This window comes from Mya arenaria, chromosome 3 (assembly GCF_026914265.1).
Source record: "Mya arenaria isolate MELC-2E11 chromosome 3, ASM2691426v1".
NCBI classification, from domain to species: domain Eukaryota; kingdom Metazoa; phylum Mollusca; class Bivalvia; order Myida; family Myidae; genus Mya; species Mya arenaria.
This window is the reverse complement of record NC_069124.1, coordinates 58054947-58077282: the sequence shown is the minus strand read 5'-3', so window position 1 is coordinate 58077282 and position 22336 is coordinate 58054947. Positions and strand designations below refer to the sequence as shown.

Here is a 22336-nt window from a genome sequence, read left to right as displayed (position 1 = left end):
TAGTTTAATTTATTATATATAAGAACAGTTTAAACACATATCACATCTTTTTTTAATAGTATAAAATTTGTTTGTTTTTTGACATCTAAAAAATATTTTTATGTATAATGAAAAATGACTGTTTTGAGTGTATATCATAGTTTATCATATAGAATGAAGGATATTGTGATCTAGATACTAACATGCAATTTCATGATGTTTATCTTCACAGTACATTGACTTAATGTTCGCTGAGATTTTACATGATTGATTACTGCAACATGTTTTGTAATAAACTATACTCTTTGGTATTAAATAGTTTAGTGATGTAGAATATACTAAACCTTATTTAAGCATTAATTCCATTTTCATGAATGCAATAAGTTTCAATTTTCCAAGCCAACTTGTATTTCTTAAGGAACCAGCTATTGATATAAAAAAATGTCTTAATTGTCTCCCCTGATGTGTACAGTTTTCTGTAGTTATCTCCCATTCATCCAGGACTGCCATGGCAGTATGGAGGGTTATTTTGGAAGAGACAGACATATTGGCAAAGAAGCGGCTGCAAGCTGCAGAAACCTACCTCGAGAGAATTGCTGAACCAATAAAACCACTCAAAACCAATAAACAACAGTGCATGAAAAAGGTAGTTTATTAACAAAAGTGCCCAGTCATGTTAATTAAAGTTGCAAATTAAGACTGTTGATAAAAATGTGCTTTGAAACAATTCTGCCAATACTGAATGCCTTTAATGGGAATGCACATGCAAGGGTGATTCTAAACTGCAGTAGCTGTTAGAAGTTTATTGTACTAATATGTCAAACAAGAACAAACATAAGCAGTCCCAAATGAAAGCTTTCATATCAGTTGCCAGCACTAGCCAGTAAACTGATATTATAATACAATAGCATAGGTTTTAAGAGGTTTTAAAGGAGTCACTTTTGCTGTCCATCAGTCTGTTTGTCGGTCCGCAGGATACCTGACACTGATTGTTACTGTGTCTGCAGGTGACGCCACAGTTGATGACCATTCAGACAGAGGTGTCACAGACCGTGGCTGAGATGTGCAAGCAGCAGAAGATGTACAATGTTGACGAGGCCCAGGCATTTGATGCGAGGGCAAAGGCGAGGGAGGCAGAGGAAAAGTATGTAATTTTTGAAGTCTAAATCATGTTAAGGAAACATAATCTTGTTGTAGTTATGTACTGAAGAACAAACATGTCTTTTGTAATTAAAAGAGGCACATATGTCATTAAAGTGTTCATAGGTTGTAGCTTTGCCTTAATTATCTTATCTTTGTTGTGTTAGTGTCAATATTGAACATATGTTAATTATGTTTTTTATGTCGACCGGAATACAGAAGACATGTTATCCCTTCTAATCAGAATGGCTGTGCATCACATTTCAGGTTGAACAGAAAATCCAAAGGCATTTTCCAGTCCTTAGCCAGTTTACAGAAAAATCATGCAAAGGTAAGTTTTCAACATGAATATTCTCAAAGCAATGAATTAGTTTGTATGTCCACAGACAATTTATTAGTTCTGCAAAACTTTTGAAGGTGGTATGCAGGAGTCACTGTGGTGGCTGTCAGTCTGTCTGTCCATATATTGCAATAAAAAACTTGTAACACAAACCTCCAGTTTTTGATAGAATCACTTTATAATTGGAAAAATTGACAAGCAGGATGAGAAGTAGTGTAAAACATGGTTACAACCTAGAGTTATAACCCTTCTCAATAATATATAAATGATGAAATTCTTAGTTTTGAAGCTACAACAAGTAATGGTCTTTAAAAATGATTAAGTAATTCTTGGAAATAGGATACCTCTTAAGGTTGTGCTAGGAGGTGGTGAGCTTTTCGCACTTGGAACAGTCTAATTCAAACTGATACTACTATTGTTACAATTTTGGTAAATTGTTTGTTTTTCAAATGAATTGTTCTTCCAGAGCTTATAAAAAATGCACTATGTCAGGAACTACATGACTTTTTAAGATTTTCTGAATATTAAGATTAAACAATTTATAACATAATAATTTGTATTATTGTTTGTTTACCTAAAGTTGAAGTCCCGGACTGATTCATGTGAGTCTAAATCGACGGAGTCCCGTAACGAGTACCTGCTGAGTCTGGCTGCAGCCAACGCCCACCAGGTCCGATACTTCAGCACAGACCTTCCAAATCTCATTGAGGTGAATGTTTTGACTATGACTGGTTGATTTTCATGTCTCATATTTGTTCAGTAAATCATTTTACAGTGTCAGTGTTGTGTCAAGCTTATTGCATGTTTAGCCAGCATTTTCTGCAGTATCAAAACTTTCTGTCTTACAAGACTACTCGAACTGTGAGGATCAACCTGCAATACATTGATTCATTTTAAACTTCATCTGTGCCAGATTTTGTATTTATCTAAAGATATAGGAGAAAGACTGTAATAGTAATACAGAAACTAATAAAATATATGTGTGAAAAACTGTCAAAGTTTTTGAGGAAATATGATTGAATGACTTCACTTCCTCTGTAAACTTCAGTGGGCATTAATGTTACAATTCTGCCGGCCATCTCAACACTGTTTTATGGACCTTTTTAACCTAAATTAAGCTAGAGACATTCACAAGATATCCCTGTTCACCTATTCCAATTTATTTTGCAGGTGTTAGATGGTGAAATTTTTGAGCGCATTCAGGAATATTTCGCCATCTACGGTAACACTGCCCAGGAAATAAGCTGCTATGAAAATCGCTCTTTCAACAGGATTGTCGAACAGACAGCAATGGTGAGACTTGAAATCATATCTTGTTATCTTCAGTAGACTTAAAAAAAAGAATAAATAACACAAGCAACAATGTGTGTAGTCAAGGTGTCATGCCAAGGAAGGGGGATAGAATAATGAATGAAAATGATTGATTTTTTCTGAGAAAAGTTGAATGATAGACATTGAAACTATCGAATGCCAAGGCGATTTCACTCTTATGGTGGAAAAATGTCTAAAGCATTCATATGTTCGATTTAAATACAGACATAGAGGTATGAGCATTATTATTTTATTATACAATGAATACACTGTACTTATGGTAGTCTTATTTGATCATTGCAGATAAACAGAAACTTTGACTTGAAGTGTTTTCTGTATACCAACAATGTATTTACAAACCTCGTGCAATATGAATTTGAACCCTGTATGCAGGACAAGGTAGGTGCACATATATTTGTTTTTCATTTATAAGATAATTGCTTACATTGTATATAGAAAATAAAAAAGGACGCGGTAATATAATAGTATGCTTTTGAAATATGACTTCATAAAGCTGTGGACTACAACTTCATGTATTTCAATGCCGGGAATAAAAATAACACTTTCTTCTTTTCAAATTAAACAAGTTCAAAATAAATGTGATCATCACATAGCTTGGACACTGAAATATGGCCCTTCAGTCCTTTGATATTGTATTAAAAGTAATAATATGACATTTCAATACAGTACTAAGAATTTTACTTGAAAAAATATTAAATATATAAATTATGTGACTATCACCTTTGGTTCTAAATGTCATATTCTATATAATTGATCTGTCTTTGATAAAATGAACACATTTCATATGCTGAAACTATTTTGTTCAATTAAACTAAATGTATTATAATAGGGTGGTATTATTCTTCACCTGATTTTCAGTGCAATAAAATCTCAAAAACATATAACGGAGCCCACCAACTAGATAAGGAAGCCCGAAAATGGGCGACCAAGATCGCCAAGGAGACCAAGGCCATCAGGGATTACCAGCGGGCACTTAAATCTGTTGGGACTGGGGACAAGGTGAGTAGATAAGAGTGTATATGGCTTTAGTTGATTTGAAGACCCCCCCCCCCCCTCCCAAACTGTTTATTGTACACAATGGCTGTGTATTGATCTTAATCTAAATGCCTACATGTTTTATCAGTTCTCAGATCTGAGTATCCTGCTGTGCAGTTTAAGGGGTTTTATTATAGAAATGGACCCTAAATGGCCCTGAGCCAATAAACAAATAAACAGAAAATTTGCCCCTACTGTGAGATCAGTGCAATTAGCAGGAGATGCACAGCAGGGGATTGTCATGCCAAACATTCCTTAAACTAGGCCTTTAACGTCATTGTTGTTAACTTTTTAATCATTACTGCTCTGGAGCTTTAATGAATACAGTTGTTATCTGCTGTATTCCTAACAAGATTTGAGAGAGCTGTTTCAACTGTACTGTTTAAAGTCAAATATCTTAGCAAATCATCAAATATTTCACGTTAAAATGTTAACAACGATGTCACTCATCACGTTGTTAACTTTAACAAATGTCTGAACAATCGGCCCATTGTTTGATAATGGTTGTCTGAACAACTCCCTTAAAATGTCCCCAATTGTTATCACCTGTAGCAATCTAAAGTAATCAATGTATATGCTGTTGTCAAGTTCTCACTCAGTCTTGAGAATGTCTTACAAATACTGCCTCTGGTCACTGCAATCAATTCTTAAGGATGGCCTTATTTTGAATCAAATGATTCATTGATTTCAATTGCATTCACCATTTGTTGGAAACTTTAATGTAATAGTGTCAGAGTGTAAATGAAACATGAAATCTCACCTTCATGTAAAATACTCCAAATAGTTTTATAACTGTTACAGTGTAAATAACCGCACATTAATTTAGAAGTTGTCTTTAGAAAACCCATTAAACTTCTACATATCAACCTGTACAATGATTTTCTTGTTCATTTATCTGTTAGCTCACCTAAAACATGAAGTTCTAACATTAATGATACCATAGAGAGAGAATTCCTTCAATGGACAGCAGGGTGTCTACATAATGAGATCAAAATCAAGAAGTTTGAGAGAAAAGTCTTAATACTATCATTATGTAATAAAATAGATAAGATTTTGCTGTAAGAACATTAAACAGTGGAAAAAGAATTCCAAACCCTTTTTCTGGATATGCCTACTGTCTGAATCTTTGTTTAAAAAATATTGATATGTGTTAAGATTTAAAATCAGAATTGTGGCAGAAATTGGATTTATGTTGTGTTTGATTTTATAATAGTGTTTAAACAAACATATAGCAATTTTGACAGGCAAATTAAATAAAAATAATATGGCATTTTCTGAAAAACTGGTCGAACACTTTATTCTTATGTTAGATAGACTTAATATCAAGAACCGGCGTAAAAGTGTTGTGCCTTTTGATTCCATGTTGCAGGTGTCACAGCGAGGCTCAACAGAGGCCGTATCCCAGGATCCTGAGGCAAGAACGGAGGAATTACTACAAAATATTCGACAGGCAGAGGTCAGTAACCATTATTAATGGATTTTTCTGTCCATGATTTTCAGCTTTGTTATTGCACTTCAACATTGATTATTTTCAGATTTTCAGATTTCACTCTCTGACAAGGAAGTTTCAACTTCATTATTACAATTTTATATGATTTCTTTTGGTTGTATTGTTCTGTGTTTTGTGGGAGTCATGTCTCATTGTTATGTTACATTTAGAGATATAAATTGTGTTTTCATGCATCTATGTTGAATAAAACCTTCACAATAGATAAATACTACCAACAACTAGCTTCGGAATGTCGTGGTTTCAGACATGTTATGTTTTAATTAGACTAATAATCAACAAATGACACCTTGAAAAAAGGTTCATATATCAAGAAAAACAGCCTTAATCCTGAAGCACACTTCTATGTTCATACTGTGCTGCTTTTTATGTTTTCATTCATATCATTTCCCAACAAAGGCAGTAGCTAGATGCTTAGGCCTCACCAAATTGATGCTTCTTTCTGTGGATTAAGCCCACCTATTTTTTTGGAAATGTAAAATTTTTTTTTATATATTTTGTGTGATTGCACTTAAACATGTATTTTCCAAGTGAACAAGATTTTTATGTGGTAATTAGTGCTACAATATTGTTGAATATAATTTTCTTACGCAATTTTATAATATTTGTTGTTAAGGGAAGTATCCAATGCATGAGTTTTATATATCAACCTGTTAAGCATTATTGTTGAGTCAAACAAAATTATTACTTACTGTTTTTAAAACATGATTTGTAATTTTCAAACTAAGCTGAAAAGTTGTTTTTTCGCTCTAAATGAAAACTTAAAAAAAATTCAAACCTTTTCCTTAAAAAAGGGTTATTGTTTATTATGGATGATCATCATACTTAACTTATTATCTAAGAAATTTGTTTTTTCCATTTCTGAACTAACTCAAAACAGCTGACTAAAAAGTATGTATTTTTCCATTGTCAAATAGAGAGATTAATTCAAGGTTGTGTTCAAAAGGTTTAAAAGCCAATTATATTTAACAATCTTTCTTTTTTATATTAAGAATCAGAATATTTTTTTCCTCTTTGGTTACTATGGGTTTAAAAAACCCCACACAAGTTGAATATATATATATATGTTTTACTCGTTTGCTTCAATTTAAAAAAAAAAGAAAATTAAAAAATAGCATGGAACAAAACTCCACCTGAACCACTCAATCAGCTTGAACAGTTTTACCTTGTGATCTTTTTTATGGTAATATTTCCCAGCATAGGCATCTGCCAATGTTGCAGAATAATTCAGCACACACAGGTACAATGAAGCATAAACCAATGCATATAGCTGTTACAATTATACTATATTTTCTTGGATTGTTCTGTGATTGTCCTATTTCCCAGCACAGGCATGTGCTAATACTGCAGAACAAATCAGCACACACAAGCACATAGTAACATGAACCATTGCATCTAGCTGTTACAATCATGTGTTCTTGAAGTGTTGTTTGATGGCCATATTTCCCAGCACAGGAATGTACTAATGTTGCAGAACAAATCAGCACATACAAGTACCTGGTAACATGAACTATTAAATCTAGCAGTTACAATCATGTGTTCTTGAAGTGTTGTTTGATGGCCATATTTCCCAGCACAGGCATGTGCTAATGTTGCAGAACAAATCAGCACACACAAATACCAAGTAACTTGAACCATTGCATCTAGCTGTTACAATCATGTGTTCTTGAAGTGTTGTTTGATGGCCATATTTCCCAGCACAGGCATGTGCTAATGTTGCTGAACAAATAAGCACACACAAGTTATAGGTAACATGAACCATTGCATCAAGCTGTAACAATCATGTGTTCTTGGATTGTTGTTCCTAGCATAGGCATGGGCTTATGTTTCAGAATAAATTAGCACACACAAGTACCAGGTAACATGAATCACTGCATCTAGCTCTAGCTGTTACAAACATGTATTTTAAAAGTGTTGTTTGATGGCCATATTTCCCAGCACAGGCATGTGCTAATTCTGCAGAACAAATAAGCACACACATGTACCAGGTAACATAAACCATTGCATCTAGCTGATACAATCATGTGTTCTTGAAGTGTTGTTTGATGGCCATATTTCCAAGCACAGGCATGTGCTAATGTTGCAGAACAAATCAGCACACACAAGTACCAGGTAACATGAACCACTGCATCTAGGAGTTACAATCATGTGTTCTTGAAGTGTTGTTTGATGGCCATATTTCCCAGCACAGGCATGTGCTAATGTTGCGGAAAAATCAGCACACACAAGTACCAGGTAACATGAACCATTGCATCTAGCTGTTACAATCATGTCTTCTTGAAGTGTTGTTTGATGGCCATATTTCCCAGCACAGGTATGTGCTAATATTGAAGAACAAATCAGCACACTCAAGTACCAGGTAACATGAACCATTGCATCTAGTTGTTTCAATCATGTGTTCTTGAAGTGTTGTTTGATGGCCATAATACCCAGCACAGGCATGTGCTAGTGTTGCTGAACAAATCAGTACACACAAGTACCTGGTTAAATGAACCATTGCATCAAGCTGATACAATCATGTGTTCTTGAAGTGTTGTTTGATGGCCATATTTCCCAGCACAGGCATGTGCTAATGTTGCAGAACAAATCAGCACACACATGTACCAGGTAACATGAACCATTGCATCTAGCTGTTACAATCATGTCTTTTTGAAGTGTTGTTTGATGGCAATATTTCCCAGAACAGGCATGTGCTTATGTTGCAGAATTAATTAGTACACAGAAGAACTTGGTTAAATGAACCATTGCATCTAGCTGTTACAATCATGTTATCTTGAAGTGTTGTTTGATGGCTATATTTCCCAGCACAGGCATTTGCTTATGTTGCAGAACAAATCAGCACACATAAGTACAAGGTAACATGAACCACTGCGTCTAGCTGTTACAATCATGCCTTTTTGAATTGTTGTTTGATGGCCATATTTCCCAGCACAGGCATGTGCTAATGTTGAAGAACAAACCAGCACACACAAGTACCAGGTAACATGAACTATTACATCTAGCAGTTAAAATCATGTCTTCTGAAAGTGTTGTTTTATGGTCATATTTCCCAGCACAGGCATGTGCTAATGTTGAAGAACAAATAAGCACACACAAGTACCAGGTAACAAGAACTATTACATCTAGCAGATAAAATCATGTATCCTTTGGTTGTTCTTTGATGGCCATATTTTTCAGCACAGACATTTGATAATGTTGCAGTTCTAAGAAATCAGCACACACAATGTCTAGGTAACATGAACCACTCTATCTAGTGGTTACAATCATGTCTTCTTGGTTGTTGTTTGATGGCCATATTTCCCAGCACAGGCATGTGCTAATGTTGCAGAACAAATCAGCACACACAAGTACCAGGTAACATGAACCACTGCATCTAGGAGTTACAATCATGTTATCTTAAATTGTTATTTGATGGCCATATTTCCCAGCACAGGCATGTGCTTATGTTGCAGAACAAATCAGCACACACAAGTACCAGGTAACATGAACTATTACACCTAGCTGTTACAATCATGTATCCTTTGGTTGTTGTTTGATGGCCATATTTCCCAGCACAGGCATGTGCTAATGTTGAAAAACAAATAGGCACACACAAGTACCAGGTAACATGAACCATTGTATCTAGCTGTTACAATCATGTCTTCTTGAAGTTTTGTTTGATGGCCATATTTCCCAGCACAGGCATGTGCTAATGCTGCAGAACAAATAAACACACACAAGTACCAGGTAACATGAACCGTTGCATCTACTTGTTACAATCATGTGTTCTTGAAGTGTTGTTTGATGGCCATATTTCCTAGCATAGGCATGGGCTTATGTTTCAGAATAAATTAGCACACACAAGTACCAGGTAACATGAATCACTGCATCTAGCTCTAGCTGTTACAAACATGTATTTTAAAAGTGTTGTTTGATGGCCATATTTCCCAGTACAGGCATGTGCTAATTCTGCAGAACAAATAAGCACACACATGTACCAGGTAACATAAACCATTGCATCTAGCTGATACAATCATGTGTTCTTGAAGTGTTGTTTGATGGCCATATTTCCCAGCACAGGCATGTGCTAATGTTGCAGAACAAATCAGCACACACAAGTACCAGGTAACATGAACCACTGCATCTAGGAGTTACAATCATGTGTTCTTGAAGTGTTGTTTGATGGCCATATTTCCCAGCACAGGCATGTGCTAATGTTGCGGAAAAATCAGCACACACAGGTACCAGGTAACATGAACCATTGCATCTAGCGGTTACAATCATGTCTTCTTGAAGTGTTGTTTGATGTCCATATTTCCCAGCACAGACATGTGATAATGTTGCAGAACAAATCAGCATACACAAGTACCAGGTAACATGAACCATTGCATCTAGGAGTTACAATCATGTGTTCTTGAAGTGTTGTTTGATGGCCATATTTCCCAGCACAGGCATGTGCTAATTTTGCAGAACAAATCAGCACACACAAGTTCCAGGTAACATGAACCACTGCATCTAGGAGTTCCAATCATGTGTTCTTGAAGTGTTGTTTGATGGCCATATTTCCCAGCACAGGCATGTGCTTATGTTGCAGAATAAATCAGCACACACAAGTTTCAGGTAACATGAACCATTGCATCTAGCTGTTTCAATCATGTATTCTTGAAGTGTTGTTTGATGGCCATATTTCCAAGCACAGACATTTGATAATGTTGCAGAACAAATCAGCATACACAAGTACCTGGTAACATGAACCATTGCATCGAGCTGTTGCAATCATGTGTTCTTGAAGTGTTGTTTGATGGCCATATTTCCCAGCACAGGCATGTGCTAATGTTGCAGAACAAATCAGCACACACATGTACCAGGTAACATGAACCATTGCATCTAGCAGTTGCAATCATGTATTCTTGAAGTGTTGTTTGATGGCCATATTTCCAAGCACAGACATTTCCTAATGTTGCAGAACAAATAAGCACACACATGTACCAGGTAACATAAACCATTGCATCTAGCTGATACAATCATGTGTTCTTGAAGTGCTGTTTCATGGCCATATTTCCCAGCACAGGCATGTGCTAATTTTGCAGAACAAATCAGCACACACAAGTTCCAGGTAACATGAACCACTGCATCTAGGAGTTCCAATCATGTGTTCTTGAAGTGTTGTTTGATGGCCATATTTCCCAGCACAGGCATGTGCTTATGTTGCAGAATAAATCAGCACACACAAGTTTCAGGTAACATGAACCATTGCATCTAGCTGTTTCAATCATGTATTCTTGAAGTGTTGTTTGATGGCCATATTTCCAAGCACAGACATTTGATAATGTTGCAGAACAAATCAGCATACACAAGTACCTGGTAACATGAACCATTGCATCGAGCTGTTGCAATCATGTGTTCTTGAAGTGTTGTTTGATGGCCATATTTCCCAGCACAGGCATGTGCTAATGTTGCAGAACAAATCAGCACACACATGTACCAGGTAACATGAACCATTGCATCTAGCAGTTGCAATCATGTATTCTTGGGTTGTTGTTTGATGGTGATATTTCCCAACACAGGCATGTAATAATGCTGCAGAACAAATAAGCACACACAAGTACCAGGTAACATGAACTTTAGCATCTAGCTGTTACAATCATGTCTTCTTGAAGTGATGTTTGATGGCCATATTTCCCAGCACAGGCATGTGCTAATGTTGCCGAACAAATCAGCACACACAAGTACCAGGTAACATGAACCATTGCATCTAGATGTTACAATCATGTGTTCTTTAAGTGTTGTTTGATGGCCATATTTCCAAGCACAGGCATGTGCTAATGCTGCAGAACAAATCAGCACACACACATACCTGGTGACATGAACCATTGCATCTAGCTGTTACAATCATGTCTTCTTGGATTGTTGTTTGCTGGCCATATTTCCCAGCACAGGCATTTCCTAATGTTGCAGAACAAATCAGCACACACTCGTGCCTGGTAACATGAACCACTGCATCTACCTGTTACAATCATGTGTTCTTGAAGTGTTGTTGCACACACATGTACCAGGTAACATAAACCATTGCATCTAGCTGATACAATCATGTGTTCTTGAAGTGTTGTTTGATGGCCATATTTCCCAGCACAGGCATGTGCTAATGTTGCAGAACAAATCAGCACACACAAGTACCAGGTTACATGAACCACTGCATCTAGGAGTTACAATCATGTGTTCTTGAAGTGTTGTTTGATGGCCATATTTCCCAGCACAGACATGTGCTAATGTTGCGGAAAAATCAGCACACACAAGTACCAGGTAACATGAACCATTGCATCTAGCTGTTACAATCATGTGTTCTTGAAGTGTTGTTTGATGGCCATATTTCCCAGCACAGACATGTGATAATGTTGCAGAACAAATCAGCATACACAAGTACCAGCTAACATGAACCATTGCATCGAGCTGTTGCAATCATGTCTTCTTGAAGTGTTGTTGATGGCCTTATTTTCCAGCACAGGCATGTGCTAATGTTGCAGAACAAATCAGCACACACAAGTACCAGGTAACATAAACACTGCATCTAGATGTTACAATCATGTGTTCTTGAAGTGTTGTTTGATGGCCATATTTCCCAGCACAGGCATGTGCTAATTCTGCAGAATAAATCAGCACACACATGTACCAGGTAAAATGAACCATTGCATCGAGCTGCTTCAATCATGTGTTCTTGAAGTGTTGTTTGATGGCCATATTTCCCAGCACAGGCATGTGCTAATGTTGCAGAACAAATCAGCACACACATGTACCAGGTAACATAAACCATTGCATTTAGCTGATACAATCATGTGTTCTTGAAGTGTTGTTTGATGGCCATATTTCCCAGCACAGGCATGTGCTAATGTTGCAGAACAAATCAGCACACACAAGTACCAGGTAACATGAACCACTGCATCTAGGAGTTACAATCATGTGTTCTTGAAGTGTTGTTTGATGGCCATATTTCCCAGCACAGGCATGTGCTAATGTTTCAGAACAAATCAGCACACACAAGTACCAGGTAACATGAACCATTGCATCGAGCTGTTGCAATCATGTGTTCTGGAAGTGTTGTTTGATGGCCATATTTCCCAGCACAGGCATGTGCTAATGTTGCAGAACAAATCAGCACACACATGTACCAGGTAACATGAACCATTGCATCTAGCAGTTGCAATCATGTCTTCTTGGGTTGTTGTTTGATGGGGATATTTCCCAACACAGGCATGTAATAATGCTGCAGAACAAATAAGCACACACAAGTACCAGGTAACATGAACTTTAGCATCTAGCTGTAACAATCATGTCTTCTTGAAGTGTTGTTTGATGGCCATATTTCCCAGCACAGGCATGTGCTAATGTTGCAGAACAAATCAGCACACACAAGTACCAGGTAACATGAACCATTGCATCTAGATGTTACAATCATGTGTTCTTTAAGTGTTGTTTGATGGCCATATTTCCAAGCACAGGCATGTGCTAATTCTGCAGAACAAATCAGCACACACATGTACCAGGTAACATGAACCATTGCATCTAGCTGTTACAATCATGTCTTTTTGAAGTGTTGTTTGATGGCAATATTTCCCAGAACAGGCATGTGCTTATGTTGCAGAATTAATTAGTACACAGAAGAACTTGGTTAAATGAACCATTGCATCGAGCTGTTACAATCATGTTATCTTGAAGTGTTGTTTGATGGCTATATTTCCCAGCTCAGGCATGTGCTTATGTTGCAGATCAAATCAGCACACACAAGTACTAGGTTACATGAACCACTGCATCTAGGAGTTACAATCATGTGTTCTTGAAGTGTTGTTTGATGGCCATATTTCCCAGCACAGGCATGTGCTAATGTTGCGGAAAAATCAGCACACACAAGTACCAGGTAACATGAACCATTGCATCTAGCTGTTACAATCATGTCTTCTTGAAGTGTTGTTTGATGGCCATATTTCCCAGCACAGACATGTGATAATGTTGCAGAACAAATCAGCATACACAAGTACCAGGTAACATGAACCATTGCATCGAGCTGTTGCAGTCATGTCTTCTTGAAGTGTTGTTGATGGCCTTATTTCCCAGCACAGGCATGTGCTAATGTTGCAGAACAAATCAGCACACACAAGTACCAGGTAACATGAACACTGCATCTAGATGTTACAATCATGTGTTCTTGAAGTGTTGTTTGATGGCCATATTTCCCAACACAGGCATGTGCTAATTCTGCAGAATAAATCAGCACACACATGTACCAGGTAAAATGAACCATTGCATCGAGCTGATTCAATCATGTGTTCTTGAAGTGTTGTTTGATGGCCATATTTCCCAGCACAGGCATGTGCTAATGTTGCAGAACAAATCAGCACACACATGTACCAGGTAACATAAACCATTGCATTTAGCTGATACAATTATGTCTTCTTGAAGTGTTGTTTGATGGCCATATTTCCCAGCACAGGCATGTGCTAATGTTGCAGAACAAATCAGCACACACAAGTACCAGGTAACATGAACCATTGCATCTAGCTGTTACAATCATGTCTTCTTGGATTGTTGTTTGCTGGCCATATTTCCCAGCACAGGCATTTCCTAATGTTGCAGAACAAATCAGCACACACTCGTACCTGGTAACATGAACCACTGCATCTACCTGTTACAATCATGTGTTCTTGAAGTGTTGTTTGATGACCATATTTCCCAGCACAGGCATGTGCTAATTCTGCAGAACAAATAAGCACACACATGTACCAGGTAACATAAACCATTGCATCTAGCTGATACAATCATGTGTTCTTGAAGTGCTGTTTGATGGCCATATTTCCCAGCACAGGCATGTGCTAATGTTTCAGAACAAATCAGCACACACAAGTACCAGGTAACATGAACCACTGCATCTAGGAGTTCCAATCATGTGTTCTTGAAGTGTTGTTTGATGGCCATATTTCCCAGCACAGGCATGTGCTTATGTTGCAGAATAAATCAGCACACACAAGTACCAGGTAACATGAACCATTGCATCTAGCTGTTACAATCATGTGTTCTTGAAGTGTTGTTTGATGGCCATATTTCCAAGCACAGACATGTGATAATGTTGCAGAACAAATCAGCATACACAAGTACCTGGTAACATGAACCATTGCATCGAGCTGTTGCAATCATGTGTTCTGGAAGTGTTGTTTGATGGCCATATTTCCCAGCACAGGCATGTGCTAATGTTGCAGAACAAATCAGCACACACATGTACCAGGTAACATGAACCATTGCATCTAGCAGTTGCAATCATGTCTTCTTGGGTTGTTGTTTGATGGTGATATTTCCCAACACAGGCATGTAATAATGCTGCAGAACAAATAAGCACACACAAGTACCAGGTAACATGAACTTTAGCATTTAGCTGTTACAATCATGTCTTCTTGAAGTGATGTTTGATGGCCATATTTCCCAGCACAGGCATGTGCTAATGTTGCAGAACAAATCAGCACACACAAGTACCGTGTTACATGAACCATTGCATCTAGATGTTACAATCATGTGTTCTTTAAGTGTTGTTTGATGGCCATATTTCCAAGCACAGGCATGTGCTAATGCTGCAGAACAAATCAGCACACACACATACCTGGTGACATGAACCATTGCATCTAGCTGTTACAATCATGTGTTCTTGAAGTGTTGTTTGCTGGCCATATTTCCCAGCACAGGCATGTGCTAATGTTGCAGAACAAATCAACACACACAAGTACCAGGTAACATGAACCACTGCATCTAGGAGTTACAATCATGTGTTCTTGAAGTGTTGTTTGATGGCCATATTTCCCAGCACAGGCATGTGCTAATGTTTCAGAACAAATCAGCACACACAAGTACCAGGTAACATGAACCATTGCATCGAGCTGTTGCAATCATGTGTTCTGGAAGTGTTGTTTGATGGCCATATTTCCCAGCACAGGCATGTGCTAATGTTGCAGAACAAATCAGCACACACATGTACCAGGTAACATGAACCATTGCATCTAGCAGTTGCAATCATGTCTTCTTGGGTTGTTGTTTGATGGGGATATTTCCCAACACAGGCATGTGCTAATTCTGCAGAACAAATAAGCACACACAAGTACCAGGTAACATGAACTTTAGCATCTAGCTGTAACAATCATGTGTTCTTGAAGTGTTGTTTGATGGCCATATTTCCCAGAACAGGCATGTGCTAATGTTGCAGAACAAATCAGCACACACAAGTACCAGGTAACATGAACCATTGCATCTAGATGTTACAATCATGTGTTCTTTAAGTGTTGTTTGATGGCCATATTTCCAAGCACAGGCATGTGCTAATGCTGCAGAACAAATCAGCACACACACATACCTAGTGACATGAACCATTGCATCTAGCTGTTACAATCATGTGTTCTTGAAGTGTTGTTTGATGGCCATATTTCCCAGCACAGACATGTGCTAATGTTGCAAAACAAATCAGCACACACAAGTACCAGGTAACATAAACCATTGCATCTAGCTGATACAATCATGTCTTCTTGAAGTGTTGTTTGATGGCCATATTTCCCAGCACAGGCATGTGCTAATGTTGCAGAATAAATCAGCACACACAAGTACCAGGTAACATGAACCACTGCATCTAGGAGTTACAATCATGTGTTCTTGAAGTGTTGTTTGATGGCCATATTTCCCAGCACAGGCATGTGCTAATGTTGCTGAAAAATCAGCACACACAAGTACCAGGTAACATGAACCATTGCATCTAGCTGTTACAATCATGTCTTCTTGAAGTGTTGTTTGATGGCCATATTTCCCAGCACAGACATGTGATAATGTTGCAGAACAAATCAGCATACACAAGTACCAGGTAACATGAATCACTGCATCTAGATGTTACAATCATGTGTTCTTGAAGTGTTGTTTGATGGCTATATTTCCCAACACAGGCATGTGCTAATTCTGCAGAACAAATCAGCACACACATGTACCAGGTAACATAAACCATTGCATTTAGCTGAAACAATCATGTGTTCTTGAAGTGCTGTTTGATGGCCATATTTCCCAGCACAGGCATGTGCTAATGTTTCAGAACAAATCAGCACACACTCGTGCCTGGTAACATGAACCACTGCATCTACCTGTTACAATCATGTGTTCTTGAAGTGTTGTTTGATGGCCATATTTCCCAGCACAGGCATGTGCTAATTCTGCAGAACAAATAAGCACACACAAGTACCAGGTAACATAAACCATTGCATCTAGCTGATACAATCATGTGTTCTTGAAGTGTTGTTTGATGGCCATATTTCCCAGCACAGGCATGTGCTAATTCTGCAGAACAAATCAGCACACACAAGTACCAGGTAACATGAACCACTGCATCTAGGAGTTACAATCATGTGTTCTTGAAGTGTTGTTTGATGGCCATATTTCCCAGCACAGGCATGTGCTAATGTTTCAGAACAAATCAGCACACACAAGTACCAGGTAACATGAACCATTGCATCGAGCTGTTGCAATCATGTGTTCTGGAAGTGTTGTTTGATGGCCATATTTCCCAGCACAGGCATGTGCTAATGTTGCAGAACAAATCAGCACACACATGTACCAGGTAACATGAACCATTGCATCTAGCAGTTGCAATCATGTCTTCTTGGGTTGTTGTTTGATGGGGATATTTCCCAACACAGGCATGTAATAATGCTGCAGAACAAATCAGCACACACAAGTACCAGGTAACATGAACTTTAGCATCTAGCTGTAACAATCATGTCTTCTTGAAGTGTTGTTTGATGGCCATATTTCCCAGCACAGGCATGTGCTAATGTTGCAGAACAAATCAGCACACACAAGTACCAGGTAACATGAACCATTGCATCTAGATGTTACAATCATGTGTTCTTTAAGTGTTGTTTGATGGCCATATTTCCCAGCACAGGCATGTGCTAATGCTGCAGAACAAATCAGCACACACACATACCTGGTGACATGAACCATTGCATCTAGCTGTTACAATCATGTCTTCTTGAAGTGTTGTTTGATGGCCATATTTCCCAGCACAGACATGTGCTAATGTTGCAAAACAAATCAGCACACACAAGTACCTGGTAACATGAACCATTGCATCGAGCTGTTGCAATCATGTGTTCTTGAAGTGTTGTTTGATGGCCATATTTCCCAGCACAGACATGTGATAATGTTGCAGAACAAATCAGCATACACAAGTACCAGGTAACGTGAACCATTGCATCTAGGAGTTACAATCATGTCTTCTTGAAGTGTTGTTTGATGGCCATATTTCCCAGCACAGACATGTGATAATGTTGCAGAACAAATCAGCACACACAAGTACCGTGTAACATGAACCATTGCATCTAGCTGTTACAATCATGTCTTCTTGAAGTGTTGTTTGATGGCCATATTTCCCAGCACAGGCATTCAGAATTACAAAGACACAGAAAGATATTATTACTGTGGGAAATCTCTAATTGAGCTTTTGATGTCCTCAACACCACTATTTAGGAGATAATGTTCATTTAGTTATGTTTTCACTGTGTGAGTACCCATTTAATATTTAGAAGTGACCTAGCCACACACATTTATAAGCCTCCTAGTTGTCTTAAGAAATTGACTAATTTTTCAGTGTATAACATTTAGGTGAATATGCTGTAGTTTTGTTATTTGAATAAACAAATCTCTGCTTAAAGACTCTTCATCTTTTTTTTTATTACATAAAAAAATCTAATTCTTCTCTTACCTCTGCTTGATTTCCTTTTAAAAGCTTGACTTGATGTTTGATGAAAAACATATTATTAGGGGTTGACTTTTATAAGAATGTATTATTATATTGATTTATACTCACTTCTCATGATGTTTAGCATTGCTCTAATGCTATTAGTTATCATTAACAGTAATTAGGAAGCTCATTTCATGAAACTGAGGCCCTAATAGGGTCTTGGTAATTAAGGAGTACCATTTTGAGAAATGATTTCACAGTTTGAGCTAGAGTAATTAGTTAATTCAGATGGGGATTGTTTTCAATTAAATAATGAGTTTGTTAAATTGTTTAGATTTCTGGATTAGAAATACTGTGCTTTATGAATTCAAATTAAAAAGAAAAGAAATAATATGCTTACTTATCTTTCTTATATATTTTTTAATATTTTAATAATATTTCTTTTTTGGTCAAAACTATTATTCAATTGCTATTTATCAGTTTTACATGTTTAAACTATGGAATTATCTTGAAACTTTGCCTTTAAAAATAATCTGAAGGTTTCTTTCTTTTGAAGTACTTAGCTCTCTGAGAGACCCACCCTTTTAAAAAAAGAAAACAAATATTGAAATTGTATAAGGTAAATCAAAGTAGTAAACATGTATTAATTAAGTTTTTATTGCAGTTAAAATGTTTCATTTGAATTTGATAAAATAATGTTGAATACGAAAATTTTAATTAATACCTGCTTTTCTATTACTTCAAAAAGCTATTGACTGCCTTGAGTGTTGTACCTTTTTTGAATGGCTTTTAACATCCTCAATAAGTTAAATAGTTAGTCAAACGCCCAATATTTGAACTATTTTACAGGTTCTCTATATTTTCTTTATCTATTTACAGACTGCCAAAGTCAAAGCTGAGGCGCGGATAGAGACCCTACATAAGGCAGGAGGTGGGTCTAAGTTATTTCAATGTTTATAATTACCATATTTTAGAAACTTTGATTCAAAGAAAATACCTTTGATATCTTACAGGACATACTGGTCAGGGGCGTAGCTTGACGAAAATATATGTGTAGGCCACCTTTAAGGGGGCCCGGGGTCATGCTCCCCACCCCCGGAAATTTTGCTTAGCTAGGTGATTGTAGGTGCGTTTTGGAGTATATTTCGTTGTTGTGTAAAAACATTAAAGAGAGCAACAAAATCATTATGCTTTACCTTAAATTAATTTTGTACGTATTTTAGCTAAAGAAGACAGACCATAGAAGTAAAACATTGTACATTTTATTAATTAAATTTCACTCAATATGAATGCATTTTGTTGCCAAAATCAAAGTTAATCATATGCGTATTTGCACAAACAATATAATGTCGCTTTCTACAGCACAGTTGACTTTCCGGGATCATTAAAAAACTCTAGCTTCCGGAATTTTCGTGATGCAAACACATTGATGACGTGGTCAACATCTATAATCATGCTCTTGTGGCTGTGGATTAGGGTCAAGGATGACAACCTGTCGCTTCATATTGTCGTTTGCAGGAAGTTTTTTTATTCGTTTCATTCCACTAATCGACCTTTCACAAGAGGTTGATGTAGGTGGCATAGTAAGAAGAACCTCGAATATTGTAAATATGCTAGGATACAGGTCCTTGTTGGTCTGCTTCGTGGTCTCTTGTAATCTAGATAAACGTGCGGCTGCCATACTCCATCTCACATTCCATTCTGTTTTAAATGTGTCAAATGTTTCGTGGCGATCAGGGACCTTAGCAGCATACATTGATGGCAGCATGTCGTCCTGCAGAATTTCCAGTTTTGAAGGCAATAAATGTTGTGCACTGTATCTGTCTTTGAAGACATTGTACAAAGGTTAACCTGAAGTATTCAGATGGTGTTTGCACCTCAGAATTTGCCCTGTTTTGCCCTGTTTTGTTCTGTCAACCAACTCTTCTTGGCATTGATGGTTGAATGTCGAAGCCTGAGTTTATATCCGTTACTTTCATGTACAGTCCATTCTACACATCAGGATCAGCCCTCCAGTCATTGCACAATTTGACAATGACGTTTGTTTCTTCAACATCGTGTAGTAGATCATTGCCTTCCCTCTGAAGAAGTTTTGTCAGGTTCACGGTAGTACCCAATGTGTTGCGTCACTACAAGTGAGATAATGAATTCAAAGCGCATTACAGCGGACAAATACTGGCCGGCCTTCTCGTCTCCATCTTCATTTATAGTTTCAAGTGCGTGGACCACTACGAGAAACAAATTTTGGAACGTTTCGAGTGCGTCCGCACGACTGATTCATCGTGTCTCAAATAACGAGCGAAGCTTGGTTCGCCGGTTCATTTCCTCTTTCGTTGCGACTTCTCTAGAAAGCTCGTCCTGAAATGCTGCTTGACGATTTGCTGAAAAATTGAACAAGAATCCAATGTCCTTAACTGTGTCCATCATAGTTCGGACACTCGGGTGGAAACTGGTACTGGAGGCATGATTGCCAAGTTCATTCTAGCAGTTGTCGTTTGGTATCTTTATCTATTGAAGTCAAAGTGAGACTATCGAAATCAGGATACGTAGGACTATGTTCGGCAATATTGGCACCAGACCGTTTACAATTTCAAATGATAAAGCGAGCGCAAACTTATACCAAGCCGATTGGAAATGTTTAATGTACGGCGTAAACGCGCAGACTTCTGGTATGCAACTTTCGAAAGGAAAACGATATATTTGAATACCAGGTTTCTGATATATTAAAGCGCATTTTTCGGAATTTCATATTTTAGCCCCTAACCCTCCTATGCCGTCAGTTTTTATTGCAGATTTGGCATTTTTATTTTTTCGGTTTTTCTGAAAAATGTGTAGGCCGCGGCCTACACGGCCTATAGGAAGCTACGCCCCTGCTGGTGTATGTGTAATTGTAAAAACATATAACCACAGTCAGAATATAACCTACTTTTTCAAATGCTTTCTTTAAAATAATGTTTATTGCCCAATTAAATCTCCTTAAATATTCAATATTTCTTTTAGCTTTAGAGTTAGTAAAAAGATGCAGCAATTTTTTTTTTGATTTAGTTTTAATTTTTAAGTTTTAAGTCATCACCCTAGTGGAGGTTGCTCAATGGTTGTCTGGTTCCAACACTAAGGCCCTCGTGGGGGTAGATTAAAGTAGTCAGACACGGACACCTATTTAGAATTTTTCATATTTCTTTTTTTCCCAGTGGAGGTTGATGAATGGTTGTCTAGCGCCAACACTGAGGCCTTGACAGCAGAAGATGAGAGCAGTCTCACACGGACACCCAGTCGAAACTCTGTCAAAACAGATGGCTCAGGGGTAGGGAAAATTTTAAAAATTGATGAACTATGTCATAATCTTGAAGCAGTATTGATCACAATACCTACTCTTATCCTTAATCAGCCTCATCGATTCCATTTATTGCATTGATAAATTCATTTTACTGTCCAATTTAACATCTTAGATTAAAATCAATGGATTTTTTTAATGTGGTCGGGACAGATCTGGGTTGAGTTGCATAGACAGAGAGCGCCATACAGTACCTTACAGTGCCTTGTGATAATGATTCCTACTTAAGCACTCACCTGAATCCAAATAGAAAGATAGACCTAGGTAGCGCTCTCTGCTCACTTACCGTTGTATAGGAGGCGGTTGATAGCACTTGATAAAAAACAGCTTTAGCAATTCTTGCATAATTTGTGTTAAAAAATATTATAAGCTTCAATGTCTTTAAATTTGAACTTTTAGGTCACAGATGATCAGGAACCAACGTACACCCACTTCGACGATGATGATGATTTTATGGATGAGACGTTTGACGTCACTGTTGGAGATTTCTCACTGAAGAGTGGGTCCAGTCAGTATCCCATCAAGTGTCGGTCCATATATGACTTCCATGTGAGTAGTTTTATGTTAAGCGCTATTTAGCTGTTCTCTAAAAAACTTAAACTTGGTCTCCTTTTAAGTGTGACAACACCCATAGATGCTTTTTTGTAGCAAACTAGCTTACATTATTGTAAACTAAAAACAACAAAATAATGATAAAGAAGCCACACAAAAAGTCATGTTTATATGTTGCACCTCTAGACATATTTGTTATATTTGCCACATTGCAGGCAAGTAAACCAGATGAGTTGGACATGGAGGAGAATGAGGAGCTAGAGATTGTTGCCGCTGGTGACGGAGATGGATGGGTCAGGGTATGGCAAAATATTCTCAAATATATTTTATCACTGGGGAGAACTTATAATTAAAAACTAAGATTGCAATGTGTAGTTTTTAAGA

At 37.5% G+C, this 22336-nt stretch overlaps 1 protein-coding gene across 12 annotated transcripts in view; it reads left to right on the top strand.

The window, feature by feature from the left end:
* Positions 1-22336, top strand: part of LOC128227682 (F-BAR and double SH3 domains protein 2-like) — a 52159-nt gene that overhangs the window by 17005 nt on the left and 12818 nt on the right. For all 12 annotated transcript variants that reach the window (XR_008259846.1, XM_052938444.1, XM_052938434.1 and 9 more), the window contains 12 exons: positions 481-625; positions 987-1123; positions 1387-1450; positions 2040-2168; positions 2630-2752; positions 3074-3169; positions 3650-3790; positions 5196-5282; positions 18946-18997; positions 21258-21370; positions 21800-21949; positions 22168-22251. Coding sequence is in view for 11 of the 12 variants with exons in the window: in XM_052938444.1 (XP_052794404.1) it covers positions 481-625; positions 987-1123; positions 1387-1450; positions 2040-2168; positions 2630-2752; positions 3074-3169; positions 3650-3790; positions 5196-5282; positions 18946-18997; positions 21258-21370; positions 21800-21949; positions 22168-22251 (1321 nt within the window). In the remaining variant the exon portion in view is untranslated. The remainder of the gene's footprint in view (positions 1-480; positions 626-986; positions 1124-1386; positions 1451-2039; positions 2169-2629; positions 2753-3073; positions 3170-3649; positions 3791-5195; positions 5283-18945; positions 18998-21257; positions 21371-21799; positions 21950-22167; positions 22252-22336) is intronic.